Genomic DNA, 15,985 nt, shown 5'->3' with positions numbered 1-15,985 from the left:
GAACGCAGTAAATCACAGCGGCGCGTCCGAGGTAACGATGTAAATTCGTGAGACCAACTGGGAATGGGAGAATCTTTAGGTGCAGCGATACCGAGGCAATGTGGGCGTCGCTGCCCATTCTGAGTCCGAAGGTGAATCAGCTGGCGTAGAGCTAAGACGAACCTGTTGCGCACATCCCGTTCTCTTGTTTTCTTCACTTGCGAGCAGCTGGGACGGTGCAGTGGCGACATCTATGGGTGCCTTGTCGAACTATTGCCAGCGTGCGTCACAGTTCAGCGTTCTGTTCGAGAGATGGCAGCTCTGTTCCGACTCAGTCCCGCGTGATCAAAACTGTACTACAGAAAATAATGTAGAAAGTATATTGTTCTTTTTTCTTTCTCATTTTGTAAAAGTTGTTATAACGCATGATATGTTTCATAAGTTTATCTACTTGGTGATAAAACAAACTGAAACAGTAGGTACATTTGATTCTCACCTATAAAACGTTTTAGATATAGCATCATGGTACGAAAATTAGCCTCGTCCTAGAAAAGTGAACCATAGCGTACTTATACACTACGATGACGCTGAAGGCGCGTATTGAATAAATGCAGCGACTCGTTGCTTTTTACGCCGCAGTGGCCCGATGAGTAGCGTGATCTGCTTCTTTGAGTATCATGGTAGCTTCCAGATTTCCTCCTCGTAGCAGGCGGGTAGTAGCTGACGAGGTAAGTAATAACAGTGGCTGGTGGGGCGGTATCAGAAAGCATCACATAAGGAAAGAGCGACGACACCGATGCGCGAGGAAACGGTGAAAGGGTGGTGCAGGAGCAAGTTAACTCCTGCTTAGAAGTCAAGCCCGCAGAACAGTACTTACTGCTAACCCGTTCATAGCCGTTTCAATAGATCTGTTCATACTAGACCTTTGGTCATAACCCCGGCCGCCTCTAGATACTTGCATACCCAACGGAAGAAATAGGTGCATATGTACGTACGTATATAACTATTCATTTTAGGAAATAAATTATTTCTCTTAACATCAGGACATGAGTAATTGTTTTTAAAGAACAGTATATATAACTGTTACCGTATTGAATCAGAATTGCATTTAAATATCATCAGAACTGTTACCAGTGAGCCTAGTTATACTGAAAATGTTACTTGGACATTACTATTGACGTTTTTCGATCGCAATTACGTAATCCTCCCCTTATACACTCGCGCCCTTAGAGCTGAAATGTCATCTGGACAATCGCCGACCAGCAGAGCAACACAGGGTAACATGCGTCCTAAGTTTGGTTGAAACTGTTCATACTGTTCAGTCCGCACCCTAACCATGAAAGTCCTCGACAGTATTTTTTCAAATCACGTAACCCATATTTAGTATGAACCTTCAATTGAAATGGCTTTCATGATATACGCTCAGCCATTTAACACACACAGGTGGTTAAAGTAGTCGTCCTAGACTTTCACACGCGTTACGATCTTGAGCTGTACGCGTCCGTGTCATGTCTGTTTGTTTTCTAATGTCATCTACTCACCTTCCGTCGGGTGTCGTGTCTATTTCTTCTTTGTCTTGCAATGCAGCAAAGATCTTTCTTGGTCCAATCTGCCATCAGTTTGCTTGGCTGCATGCCTCACCAAACTACGTCTTAATCGGGCGTTCTTTGCATACATGGGAGCCCTGCAGCACTGTTACAGAAAAATGTTCTCCCCTTGTGTAGTTTTGATGGACCATTGGTTTGCTTTTCTCTACAGCCCAGTAATTCCTAATATGAATGTTTTCATTGATTTCTGAGCAGTTCCCTGTTCATGAAAGGGTTTCCAAAGATAAGTGTGGCCATTATCACATTGGAAACGTTTTCACATGAACCACCTGAGTACAATGTCAGCTCACCAGTGCATTGCCTTCTTTCTTATACGTTGTGTGCAGGAAATTACTGCCATCTGTATGTGTGCGTATCTCTATCTCGTGACTTTTTGTCACCTCAGTATGTACTAAATAGGAATAATAATAAATAAAAACTTCAATATTTATTATTGATTCCTAATTTCACTGTGTGGTACGGGGTGGTGAATACTCGTACCAATGAATCAGGAGCATGAAATTTTAGGTGGTAGTCTTGTAACATACACTCAGTCGCAAAAGTATTCGGACAGCACGTAACGGCGCATACTTTTGCAGTTTGCCGCCTGAACAAATACAGAAATTGCACTTTGTAATGTATTTGGGACTCTGGGTACGATGTCGCAACGTGAAACCCTCGTCAAATACGAAGAATTGTTGGACATGTGTCTGTTACGTAATATTTCCTGAAAACGGCATGGGAAGGTGCCACAAAAGTATTCGGACAAAGGCAGACAACGTGAGAGAACAGTTCATTCCGAGACGCACAGAGGGTGAAGCGACTGCAGTGTGTGAGACATTTCCGCGAGACGATAGCCATGATTAGTAAACACGTATCGCAAGCCTGTGCAGGTCTACGATGGGACACAGAGGAAAGTGTTCTACGTTCGAGCAAAGGCAACTTGTCATTTATCATCACGCGAAGGGGAAAACCTGCACGGAAATTGCCGCAATAGTGAACACGAAGAAAAGTGCAGTTCACGACATTATTAAACGGTTCGCGAAAGAAGACCTATGGGAATTCCGTTGCAGTACAGGACGGCCATGGACATTTTCACAGAGAGATGAACGTGTGATTGTACGAAAGGTACAGCAGAACCCGAAAATATCTGCCACACGAATTGAAAGTGCGGTGGAGGGAGACCTTGGTATAAAAGTTCATCCCGAAACCGTGCGGAGAGTACTACGACGATCGTAGTACCATGGTCGAGTGGCACGGCGAAAGCCATTCATAAATGCAGTGAACCAGAAGAAACGTATGCAGCTTGCGATGGAATACGGTTAGGCTTGGTGGAATCGGGTGATATTTTTCGACGGATGTAAAGTTACATGATGGTAAAGCGACGGAAAGGCAAACGTGTGCGAAAGACCAATGAAGAACTGAGTCCCAGGAACCTCAAACCAACAGTAAAGTTTGGAGATAGGAGCATCATGGTGTGGGGATGCATGTCCGGCAATGATGTGGGTTATTTAGTGTTCATTGATGATAAGATGAATAAGGAAGCGTATTTGAATATACTGCGAGGACATTGGAAGCAGAGTGCACGACATCTAGGTATTGCGAACAACTTTCATTTTTATTAGGATATTGATCCCAAGCATACCGCGCATATTGTACAAATGTGGTTGCTCTTCAGTTGCCTGAAAGTATTGCACCCCCCTCCCCAATCACCATACCTTAACCCAATCGAACATTTGTGGGATGAATTGAAACGGACCCTCCGCGCGGACAACATCTATACGAAGGAGATCTTGAAAGAGAAACTGCGCCAAGAATGGACAAATTTAGGCTCAGATTTCACGAAAAAAACTCGTGGAAAGTATGCCTAGTATATTGGAGGAGGTTTTGAAAATGAAAGGTGGACCCACAAGGTATTGACATTTTCGTCGTACAACTTATGAACATTTATTGGACAGTGTCCGAATACTTTTGAATCAGCAGGGTGTTCAGGATGTTTCATTTTTGTTGTTAATTTTTCTGTTTGTTTTGGAAACGAAATAATACAATAATTCTTTTGTAATGTTGTTACGCATATATGTTGCTAATAAAAATGTTTGGGTTTCATAGTCAGTGTTTCTCGAGTACTCATTGTGAAACTTCCCACTGTCCGAATACTTTTGCGATAACAATGATATGGCTGTGGCTTGGAACTAAGACTTCGCTACCCACGTTGTGCATGCACAAAAGGGTGTTACGGCGCACGTTGCCCCTCTGACAGCTGACGTCTCGCGGTGTGACTGCGGCACGAGAGAAGTGCAGAGATGTTGGCGTCCAGTTTGTCGGGCGGCAGCTGCCCGTGTGGCCTTCTGGCGCAGGTGTCGCACCCGCAGCTGCTGGCAGCCACCTGGCGCCGCCTTTGCTCCTTTGCCGCTAATAGCTGCGGAGACAAAGAGCCTGCAGCGGCCACCGTGCGCGGTTCTCCTGTAATCACCAGCCTCGAGCCCGATCGCAGACCCTTATTAGCGTTTGTAGTCGGACACAAGTCGGCGGTCACCTTTCGGAAAAAGGTTCAGACATGTCTGTTCCTGGCGAGAGCGTAGTGTCAAGCTGCTGTTTATAGCTGAATCTTCCAAACTTGTACAATAGCCAATACGCCATTCACCGCTGTTTCGGCTCATCGGTCGTAGTGGCTGGCAGGTGAAGCGCCAGTCTAGGCAACGTATGACCGGATGTTTTCATTGGTCGAGAGAGAATTCAAATTGCTCGGAGCATTATGGGACTTAACATCTGTGGCCATCAGTCCCGTGGAACTTAGAACTACTTAAACCTAACTAACCTAAGGACATCACACACATCCATGCCCGAGGCAGGACCCAAACCTGCGACCGTAGCCGTCACGCGATTCCAGACTGAAGCGCCTGGAACCGCACGGCCACACCGGCCGGCCATTGGTCGAGAGATCTGGAAAACTTGTTGGCCAGGCAACAGTCGAACATCCTATGAGGGGTAGGTCAGAATAGCAAGGGCAACATGCGGTCCTGCGTTGCCCTTTTGAGGATAACATCACGGAGACTTCGAAGATACGACAGTACCGCCGGACTCAACATGTCCGAAACGGAACGCTTTATTTCAAGATTACCAGCTCTGTGAACCAGAGGTCATAGTGTCGTGTAACCATGATGATAGGCGCTGCGCATGTTTGAGGGTGACGAATGTCATCTCGGAAGGTTCGTTCTTCTTTGTAATCGCACACGCGATATGTACTTGATTCTGTGCACAGAACTGGAACTATTGTGTTCACTGACATCATCCCTGTCGGCCAGAGGCCTATAACTACCGTAGACTTGTCTCAAGTAAGCGTAGGCTATGGTAATTTACTTAGTAATTTTGATCTGTTGCGTAGACTATAGTACTTTACGTAGCAGACTAGGTTTATTGCTTACCACATTTCGATCAATTTCTTCACAGATACGATCAGTGTCTTACTAGATACCCCACGAAGGGAAGAAGTGAACCACATAGAAACGGAGTGAGAACATATAAAGGGCTGTGTAATGTACAGAAAATTTTTGTTGTACTTAGTTGTCCTCCTGTTTGCTTCTTAAAAATATTCGGTATTTATAGGAAGACTGAAATTGTTAATGTTTGCGGGCAGAGTAAGCAGTAGGCGGCGGCTGTTAGCTGATGACGCCGCGGTGCATAGGAAGGTGTCATCGTTCAGTGATTTTACGGTGATACGACATGACATAGACAAAATTTCTAGTTGGTAACTGTCAATATAGTAAAATGTGAGTTAATGCAGATTAGTAGGAAAAACAAATCCATAATGTTCGAAACAAAGTTAGTAGTGTGCTGCTCGACACAGTCACGTCGATGAAATATGTAGGTGTAACGTTGCAAAGCAGTATGAAATGGAATAAGCATTTAGGGACTGTGGAAGGGAAGGCGAATGGTAGATGTAGATGTAAGTCAGGTTTTAGAGGAACGTTATAGAAAATGCTGTTTATTAATAAAGAACTCTTGCCCTTGGTCATGATGTGATGATGAACGTTCTATTGAGTACAAAACAACGATAATAATTATACCGATTTCTCATGTTCCTGCATGTAAACTGTACTTCCATCAAAAGAAATAGCGTTGATTACATAAAACTGCAGAAGTTGCGCGATCAACAAATTATATAATGCAATTTATATTTTGCAACGATATAAAATACACAGTGCGATAACGATGAACGACATGTGGCTACGTACGTGAAAAACAAACAAAGAAGTCGTCTGTTGCCATTTTCTCTCATACATATTCATTTTTCTCTCCCTACCAATGCTATCAACGCTGCCTGCCCCCAATGCTACCATTTACTACGTTATTGATGTCCTGTACCGAAACTACCAGGCCGTAGCAACTGTACTGTCGGGAAGCTAAAAAAGTGGTCGCCGCGCTGACGGCCGTGATGTCGTCCCACTGGCCGTGCCCATGATCGTCTTGTTGCCTGTTTCGTGACTCCTACGCAGCCAGTGAACAGTATGTCTGCCTTCTCGGGCGCTGGTCGTATGGGTCAGATCCTGAACGGCGTTGAGTGTGGCCCTCTATTCCATAACCGGATTACAGTCCTCGGATCCCACCATCGCTAGCAGCAGCATCCCAAAATCAAAAAGTGCAGTCTCGACTTCCCGGTGTCGATGGCGGTAAGACGTTCCTCCTCCTCCTCACACGACGCTTCACCCCTCTTCTCACAAGCAACCAATATTCAGATGCGATTTCTGATCGGAGCCGCGCTGCCTTATATTGCCTAATATCCAGGTGGTTATAATTGATGCGTAGCTACTCGGGTAGTCCAGTATAGGTGGTAATTATCGCATGACAGCGAAACTTTGTAGATATGCTAACGCGGAACCCATTTACTCTGGAAAAAATTAGATCCAGTGTCGGCACCATGTGCGACTAAGGAGATGCTAATGTCTTCGCTATTGTTGTGTAAGCGATTGTTGATAACAAAATCAACATTATGTCTTTCCTTTTTTGACCTTTTCTACCCATCCTAATCCATTACAAATAGGAACATTTCTGTACGTTTGTCCTGCATTCACAGCGCCAGATTTGCACCTGGTGTGCGTAGTTGGATTTTAACACATTAAACTCTACGTTGTTTCGCTGTCATACCAGAACAGCAGCCCACACTGGATCGCTGTAGGTAGCTGCACTTTATTTGTAACCTCGCGGTGTAAAGAATACCTAGTGCGTTAGTACACTTCGTGCCAATTCGACGTTTGTTCAATGACTCCTGCATGGTATTGCAATATCAATTGCTAGCTAGATATTTCAAAGGAGGCGACCTCAGATCAGTGCAGAGCAGTTGTTTTCCTTCGGGTACTGTACAGGAGTCAACGCAAGGAGCCGAACCAAGGATTCTCCTACCAGCGAAACCTTAAAAATTTTCCGAACAGAATTGGTCCTAACTTGATATTTTCACTCCAGCAGATCGTAGTGGGCAAAACTCTGTTTTAGCGCTGTAGCGTCCTTACTTGACACTTGCTACTTTCCATAATCCAGTGACTGTCCCTTTTCCTCCGTAGAAAACGACAGTTGTATTTGCACAGTATGATCCAGTGGTGTACTATTTGGAAAATAAAAATTAACCAGGCCATATATAAGCCATATTCGGGGGTTGGACAAAACTATGGGAGCACCGTGTGACATGTCATGCATCCTTGAACGTAAATGCAGATGCAAGTGAAGTCTGTAGAGGCGGTGTTATACTTGACCACGAACGGTACATGTGCAGTGTCCTCAATACGTTGCAAGTGTTAGTCGTGGCCAGAACAGTGTCCTGTGTAGTTGTGACTTCGAACGTCGACAGACTGTTTTCTATTCCTGTGGTGTGTGCTTCCGTAACTAAGGCAGCCGAAGTGTTTGAAGTTTCAAGAGGCCAGAATCTTAAGATTTATACAGCATGGACAAAAAGCGGATAAACACCATCCGCTAAGTCACAACGCAGACCAAAGTGTTCGGTGAATGGTTGTGATTAACAGTAACTGAAGAGGACTGTGACGAAAAATAAGAGGTTGACATCTTCAGAAGTCACTCCAGAACTGAATGTCGCACTCGCGAATCCTGTTAGCACGAAGGATGCCCATGACTGGGAAACGTGGCGTCGAAGCCGTAAAACGTGAACTGTGGAGCAGTGGAAGAAAGTCTTTTGGGCCTATAATTGTTTCACACAGTTACGCAATCTCTGGCAGAGTATGCATCCATAGAGTGAAACATGGCGGGGTTAAGTGATTCAGTATTCCATGGGCACCAGCGGTACCTTGCAAGGTCGCAGTACTGTCGACGCTTACGAGAGTACTTTGGCTGACCGGGTCCATCTCCTGGTTCAGCATTCGTTCTCCAGTTTTTATGCTGTGCCTCAAGACGACTGGGCTCCTATTCACACAGTTCGCATCGTCAAGGACTGTCGCATCTCCCCTGGCCTCTAATAATCAGATGTCAGTATTTCTCAGCCTGAGTAATCTACTGTGGATACGAGGAGGGGTTGTGTTCGTTATCGACGTCCTCGTGTCATCATCACCGTACAGGACCCTCGTTCGTACATTCCGAGACGACTTGCAGCTGTTTTGTATTCCAGCTAGTTTTCTGCGCCGATGTAGACGTGGTATTGTATTGTGTTCGTCGTGTTTCGATATTTTTAAACCAAACCCCTCTATTTCACGGCCAAGTGAATTACCCTAGCCGACAACTCTCCACAGCGGCAGGGATTTTACCTTGACTGATTCGGTGACGTATTTAGGCCTTGAAACTGATAGTCTTACTTGGAACGATGACGTGACTGAAACCACAAGCGAAGGCATGTTCATTCTGATTGTGCTTCTGCTTCTATCCTGTGCTCAAAGAGCACGGGTAACTACATATTGTAAGCTCCTACTCTTGCGTCACCACATACTTTTGGCCGTCGATCTACGAGGTGGTCAAACAGGTTAAAGAGCTTGTAAGAGTATGCAGAGTAGGTTCTGCCGAGATAAAAAAAAATCTATACTTCGTGCCATTTCCGAGTTACTTAGCGTTAAGTTTGCTAATCAGGCCGTTGTGCACGCAAATTTAAGCGGCCCGCCTTAGACGGTGTCTGCAAACGTGTTCTTCGTTTGGTTTCCTAAAACTAAAAAAGAGAGCGAAATAAAAATTGGACGTGGGAGCGAAGCACTGAAGTACGGAAAGAGTGAGCAGTTTCGTATTACCGTGTATGATGTGTGAACAACTGTCACTAATTGTCTGGAGGGCCGCTTGAAACTCCGCGCGCGGTGACCTGATTGGATAACGTGAATGCTAATTACCTCTGAAACGACGGAACGTATGGATTTTTTCTTAAAAATTACTTCGCGGCACAACCTACCCTTCAACACGCATACAAGCGTTCAGACTGTTTCTGACCACAAAATGTACGGGTCGCCATTGTAGTGAACTTACCCGTGCTCCCAAGTAACTATCTATTGCAAAGCCCTAGAAGAAAGCAAATTGCACATTTATATGAGGGACAAGGAGCGGGAAGTACAGAGCGCTTACCTCGGAAAGAACAAGTATTACTCCACTGCCAAGAATTCGTATTATTATATGAAAATTAAATGAAAGCATTAGTGACAATGTCGAACGGTTAACGCTGAGAGTAACGTTGCCCGTAAACAATCACACGGTACGCGGGAGTATAACTTGGCGTTATTCCGCTAATCAGCCGTTGGAGTATGCTTCTCGTCTACCGAAGAAGTTGTTAGTGGGATGGATCTCTGCCAGTGCTCGTCAATTTGATATAAGAAGTTAGAGAGACGAGGTGGATTTGTTCAGAGAGCAGCGCCCATCAATAACGTCATTATCCCTCAGGCTGAATTTGCAAAGAAATAGCAAAGCACTGACCAGCTACTCGCATTGTTAGGACTTCACGATTGAAATGGTGGAGCGTATTCCTTTTTGTGTTTAACTTGAACCCATCCTCATGATGCTGTGATGATGCAGGACGTCTGGATCATTAATGCAAGCTGGGGAGATACAGGTGACTGGTAAGCATATCCCATGTAGGTCATCCAAGAGTCAGTCGACCAATAATTAGTGCACAGTGTTCAGGTAGAACTTCCCCGACAGAAATGAGATTGTGATTAGTGGAAAGTCCAGAGTGCCGTACACTTCAGGTTGTACACAAACGCGAAGAAAAAGAAAAAAAATTGCAACTGACAAGTAACGCACAGGAAATTTAAAGTCAGTTTTGGTCAGGGAGCAACTGACCTAATTAGTTTGAATGAGTTGGAAATGCAGTTTTATTTTTAATGTAATTTTAAGTTGGTCAGTAATTGGCCAAATAAACAAACTAGAATACTGCATTAGTAAAAGCGCTGTTAAATGACCTTCACTTGTGGGTAAAATATTGAAATTCCTCACAGAAATTGTGAAGTCTACAGTGAGTGCAGAGCGTCCCCTTCAAACCCATACTAATTCTGTACGCCGGTAGCGTAGCAGTAATAGTGATTCTGCATCTATCAGAGAAAAATGGTGCTGCGAGACGTGAGTCTTATCTTGGAGATCGCAGCGCACGCTCTCGGACTACCTGTCTCTCTGCTTCGCGACGTCTGTTTTCCTGTTTTGCAGCTCACCTAATGCTTTTGCTTTCTGGTCTTGCAGATAACGGACGTGCTTCCAGCGCAGCTGCCGGTCGGCCGAAAAAGCGGTAAGCCATGTCCGCCAGTTCACTTAAAGTAGATTTGCGTTGTTTGGTTAATTAATGTCTGTGTGGTGTGCCTATGTTATTTCTTTTCCGTCCTTTGCAGTTGGATTACTGAACGTTTGATGAACTAGAATTTTTGTTATGTAGGTGTGCAGAAAACACACACACACACACACACACACACACACACACACACACACACACACACACAGTCTCTGCACGTTGTTTCTCCGCTGCGTGACGATAGTGTTCATCTAGATAATGGACCTACTGAACTAACGATAAAGGTGTCTTCCACCGCCAGGATTCGAAGCGACTATGCCTCATGAAACGACCTCCTTCGTTCCACCATAGTTTGGGGACTTCGGTTGGTTTGGGGAGACAGCTAAGGTAAACAGTCCTCCTGTCTTGTCCATACGTTGTCTGTAGCAAGTACGGTGCCGGATTTGATGTAACAGAATGAGGTTGAGAGACCGCGAAACAAAATAAATGACTTGGAAAAGTCGGTAAGAACACATTCAAGGATAGGCTGATGGAGACACATCTGACCCCATTCTCATCTGTAACGGCATCATCCGCGAGGCAATGGAACGCAATGATCAGGCATTCGAGGACAATCTCAAAAGCTTACACTAAGATGACAGAGTGGTAGTGTAAGGTTATGTGTGGTGCTAGGAGAAAAATATTGAATTCATCTCTGAAGCAGAAATTGACATCATGCAATAAAGAGAGATCTTTGACTATCTTGAAGACAAATTACATTGTGTATTACCCGTAGATATGTCTACAGATTATTCGTTCATATTCTTCCTGAATATTTGACAACCCCACAGTAGTTGAAGTCTTGAAATTTGCTACCAGCGTTCAGTTGTTAACAGGACTTCTAAGAAAGCATCGAAACGGTTTTGCCTAATGAAATGAGTTCTGGTATTCCTCATTAGGAGAGCAGTAAATCGTGTCAGGGGGTGCCATAAAAGCGAGGGGAAAAATGCAAAAACAAACGGATGTTAACGGTGCGCGAGGAGCGCCATCCGTCGCTGTTTTATCGGAATGACTGCTGTTGCAGACCTCGCCTCTGAAGAAACACAGAGATAAGCCGCCCACAGCGGTCTCGAACAAACAACGCAGTCCGCTCGTCGGCAACACAGCTACGTCGCCCCGTTTGAAAATAACGAATACGCGAGAGGGAAGCGGCATTGACTCTGAGGCATCTCGGAGAGAGATCCGAACTGGCCAGTTTTGTGCCACTTCTTCCAGATTCTGCACTGTTATTTTCAGAATGCGCAGACACAGAGAAAATTTTAGTGATACAGCTACCATGGACCGAACTCTACACAATAGAATTACACTTTCAACCTCCTTCCGTAAATCTTTAGTTAATTCGTAATTGACAGTTTTCTTGGCGGTGATCGGACGTTTAACAGAGGGAGAACACGTACGAAACCTGTGTTGCCTAGAAAGAAAACGCGTCTTCTTTATTCATTAAAATTAAACTCCTTCAATTTTTATAGAAAGAAGGTTCCTTCCAAAGGATAACAGTGATCAGAGCCAAAGAAACGGGTACACGTGCCTAATATCGTGTAGGGGCAGTCGTGCCGCAGCACGACGTGACCTGGACTAAACTGATGTCTGAAGCAATGCTGGAGGGTACTGACACCATACATCCTGCAGGGCTGTCCATAAATCCGTACGAGTACGAGGAGGTGGAGATCTCTTCTGAACAGCGTGTTGTAATGCATCCCAGATATGGTCAATAATGTTCATGTTTGGGGAGTTCGGTGGCCAGCGGAAGTGTTTAAATTCAGAAGAGTATTCCTTGAGCCACTCTGTAGCAATTCCGGACATTCGGAGTGTCGCATTGCGCTGCTGGAATTGCACAAGTCCGTCGGAAAGCACAATGGACAAAAATGGATGCAGGTGACCAGACACGGTGCTTAGGTACGTGTCACCTGTCAGAGTCGTCTCTAGACGTATCAGGGGTCCGATATCACTCCCAACTGCACACGCACCGTACCGTACCATACCATACCATACCATACCATACCATACCATACCATTGCACAGCCTACAGCAGCTTGAGCAGTCCCCTGCTGACATGCAGGGTCCATGGATTCATGAGGTTGTCTCCGTAACCGTAAACGTCCATCCGCTCTGTACAATGTGAAACAAGACTCTTCCGACCAGGCAACATGTTTCCAATCAACACCCCAATGTCGGTACTGACGGGCCCAGGCGAGGCGTAAAGCTTTGTGTTGTGGTCACCAAGAGTGAAAGACACTCCGGCTCCGAAAACCCATATCGTCGGTTGGTCCCTTTCTTGCTGGCTCTTTTTCCGGCCGGAGCGATGTCGGGGGAGATACGATGTTTTACCGGATTCCTGATACGATACAATAGCGAAATGGTCGTACGGGAGAATCCCTACTTCATCGCTACCTCAGAGATGCTGTGTCCTGTCGCTCGTGCGCCGACTATAACACAACGTTCAAACCCACTTTAATCTCGATAACCTGCCATTGTAGCAGCAGTAACCGATCTAACAAGTGCGCCAGACGTTGGCTGTAATATATAGGTGTTGCCGACCGCACCGCCGTATTCTGCCTGTGTAATTGTCTCTGTATTTGAATACGCATGGCTATACCAGTTTCTTTGGCGCTTCAGTATAGCTCCATTCACTCTAAAATCTCCCATTGTTGTATTGCGTTCTCAGATTAAACTATCAAGATATAACAGTTTACGGTAGCCATAATAATTGTTGAAATAATAAAATACCCCGTCAAAAGGGGCTACTAAGAATGAGACGTATTTGTCCACAGATTTCGCGTGTAATGACGCACACCTTCCGTGAATAAACAGATCAAATACTCACTGTTGTCCTATCGTTCGACGGAAAACTTCCGAAGTATTGTATCAACATCTGCGAACTTTTCGTGCATTTGTGGTGCGAGTAGTGCATACGATCGTTGCACTCGAATCTGGTCGTCACCTGACGAATCTGTTAAACGAAGCGCCAAGTGTGCCTTCTGCTAGAACTGAAGTGGCCCAACTCCCAGTGTTACAGAGGACCAGCGACACGAAAAGGGTATGATTGACTACGTTATCTCCTATCTTCAATAGTACACGGTACACGTCCGTTGCTGATGTGATGATCGCGCCATCAGATGTCTGCAGTCAAAGGGGGAGGGCCACAGAAAGAGGAAAGTGCCCTGTACACATGCGCAGCACGAGTAGCGAAGGTCACAACAGCGAATGTCAGCCGTCTCAAGATATAAAGGAATTACAGACGTTAGCGATAGTAGAGTCACCTGGGAAAGGAGGACTTCTTTTCAGACACTGGCACAGTGCAAGTAGTATTGTGTGCATGCTGTCCGTGTGTAGAATGGGGAAGGCGCGCGATCTGTCTGAGTCTCACCGTGGGCGGATTGTGATGGCCGGGAGCTCGGCACTAGGATTTCGGAAACTGCACGACTTGTCGGATATTCGAGGAGTGCTGTGGTGAGTGTCAACAACAGGTGTCGAAACCAAGGCGAAACCACTTCCAGAGCCCGCCGGTGTGGCCGAGCGGTTCTAGGCGCTTTAGTCTGGAACCGCGCGACCGCTACGGTCGCAGGTTCGAATCCTGCCTCTGGCATGGACGTGTGTGATGCCCTTAGGTTAGTTAGGTTTAAGCAGTTCTAAGTTCTAGGGGACTGATGACCTCAGATCTTAAGTCACATAGTGCTCAGAGCCATTTGAACCACTTCCAGGGGTCATGGAGTTAGACGGCCACCCCTCATTATGGATGTCGGTCTCCTTAGGCAGGGCAGATTGGTAAAACTGGACAGGCGGCGAACTGTGGCGGAACTCACATCAGGCTTTAAGGCTGGGCAGAGTAAAAGTGTGTCCGAGCACTCCTAACGATCAGCCTCCGCAGCCGACGATCCGTGCATGTACCAATGTAAACACCTCATCATTGGCAGCTAAGACTGAAATGGGCACATGCAGAGCGTTGCATGGTATGACAATCTGGCTGCGGCTCAACTATGCTCCGGGGTACATCCATAGATTCAGTGGAGTTCCTGCAAGACACCATGGCGGCCAAGGTGTATCGTACACTGGTTGCAGACCACGCATACACCTTCATGATCATCACGTTTCCCAACGGCAATGACATTTTTGTACAAGATAGTGCGTCATGTCACAAGGCGAGGAGTGTGATGGTCTGGTTCGGGGAACACAGTGATGAGTTTCAGTTGATGTACTGGCCCCAAAACTCGCCAGATCTGAATCCTGTCTAACACATCTGAGATGTGATGGAACGCGGCGTCACATCTCTTTGCCGCACTCCCCGAAATTTACGGGAGTTGGGTGTTTGGTGTGTTCAGATGGGATGCCAACACCCTCCAGCGACCTACCAATTCTTCATTGGCATTCCACGGCGCTTCGCTGTTGTTATCAGTGCCAAAGGTGGACATACCAACTATTAAGTAGGTGGTCGTAATGTTCTGACTGATTAGTGTACATGTGGTGTCTGTTCTTTCGGACTTCTCCGCGCAAAAAGTCTTGGGATCGCGATTAAACATGGATACGCTTTTGGTCGACTGTGAGCAGTCACATCATCTACCAAGTACACAGCTCCTTCATAGCCAATTCCGCGTGCAGGGTATTGTGCACTGTCGAAGCAACATTAAGAATTTTTATTTGCGGTCTTGTGTTAGCATATGATGCATTTTATCAGTGATTTTCTATGTGCTCTCGCCAGTTGGATGGCCAGAGTGCGATTCGTGGAGCCTGCGTGAACTTCATCCAATTCGATTTTGATTTGTGCGGCGGTCCACCGTTCAAATTGAATTGTTTAGTAGCAACACGAAAGTCGGGGTTTATCTGTGTTCAGTCGCAGTCGACGCACTGACTGACTCACTCAGATGGCTGTCAATAATGATGTATGCGCTGTACATTCTTGGCATTCTTCATAAGACCCTTGGAACAACCGAGCTTACCAACCACGAAGGCGCAACAAATACACAACTGGCCATTAAAATTGCTACACCGAGAAGTAATTTAGATGATAAACAGGTGTTCATTGGACAAATATGTTACACTAGAACTGACATGTGATTACATTTTCACGCAATCAGGGTGCATAGATCCTGAGAAATCAGTACCAGAACTACCAACTCTGGCCGTAATAACGGCCTTGATACGCCTGGGTATTGAGTGAAACAGAGCTTGGATGGAGTGTACAGGTACAGGTGCCCATGCAGCTTCAACACGATACCACAGTTCATCAAGAGTAGTGACTGGCGTATTGTAACGAGCCAGTTGCTCGGCCACCATTGACGAGACGTTTTCAGTTGGTGAGAGATCTGGAGAATGTGCTGGCCAGGGCAGCAGTCGAACATTTTCTGTATCCCGAAAGGCCCGTACAAGACGTGCAACATGCGGTCGTGCATTATCCTGCTGAAATGTTCGGTTTCGCAGGGATCGAATGAAGGGTAGAGCCACGGGTCGTAACACATCTGAAATGTAACGTCCACTGGTCAAAGTGCCGCCAATGCAAACAAGAGGTGACCGAGACGTGTAACCAATGGCACTCCATACCATCACGCCGGATGATACGCCAGTATGGCGATGGCGAATACACGCATCCAATGTCCGTTCAGCGCGATGTCGTCCAACACGGATGCGACCATCATGATGCTGTAAACAGAACCTGGATTCATCCGAAAAAATGACGTTTTGCCATTCGTGCACC

The 15,985-nt window shown here is 45.8% G+C and overlaps 1 protein-coding gene across 6 annotated transcripts in view; it reads left to right on the top strand.

The window, feature by feature from the left end:
- LOC126282160 (AF4/FMR2 family member lilli-like) overlaps window positions 1-15,985 on the top strand; it is an 896,885-nt gene that overhangs the window by 745,355 nt on the left and 135,545 nt on the right. For all 6 annotated transcript variants that reach the window (XM_049981677.1, XM_049981681.1, XM_049981679.1 and 3 more), the window contains one exon: window positions 10,212-10,257. In XM_049981677.1, the coding sequence (XP_049837634.1) occupies window positions 10,212-10,257 (46 nt within the window). The remainder of the gene's footprint in view (window positions 1-10,211; window positions 10,258-15,985) is intronic.

Source organism: Schistocerca gregaria, chromosome 7 (genome assembly GCF_023897955.1).
Source record: "Schistocerca gregaria isolate iqSchGreg1 chromosome 7, iqSchGreg1.2, whole genome shotgun sequence".
Classification (NCBI taxonomy): domain Eukaryota; kingdom Metazoa; phylum Arthropoda; class Insecta; order Orthoptera; family Acrididae; genus Schistocerca; species Schistocerca gregaria.
Note: the sequence above shows the minus strand (reverse complement) of the source record. Positions and strands in the feature narration are given on the sequence as shown.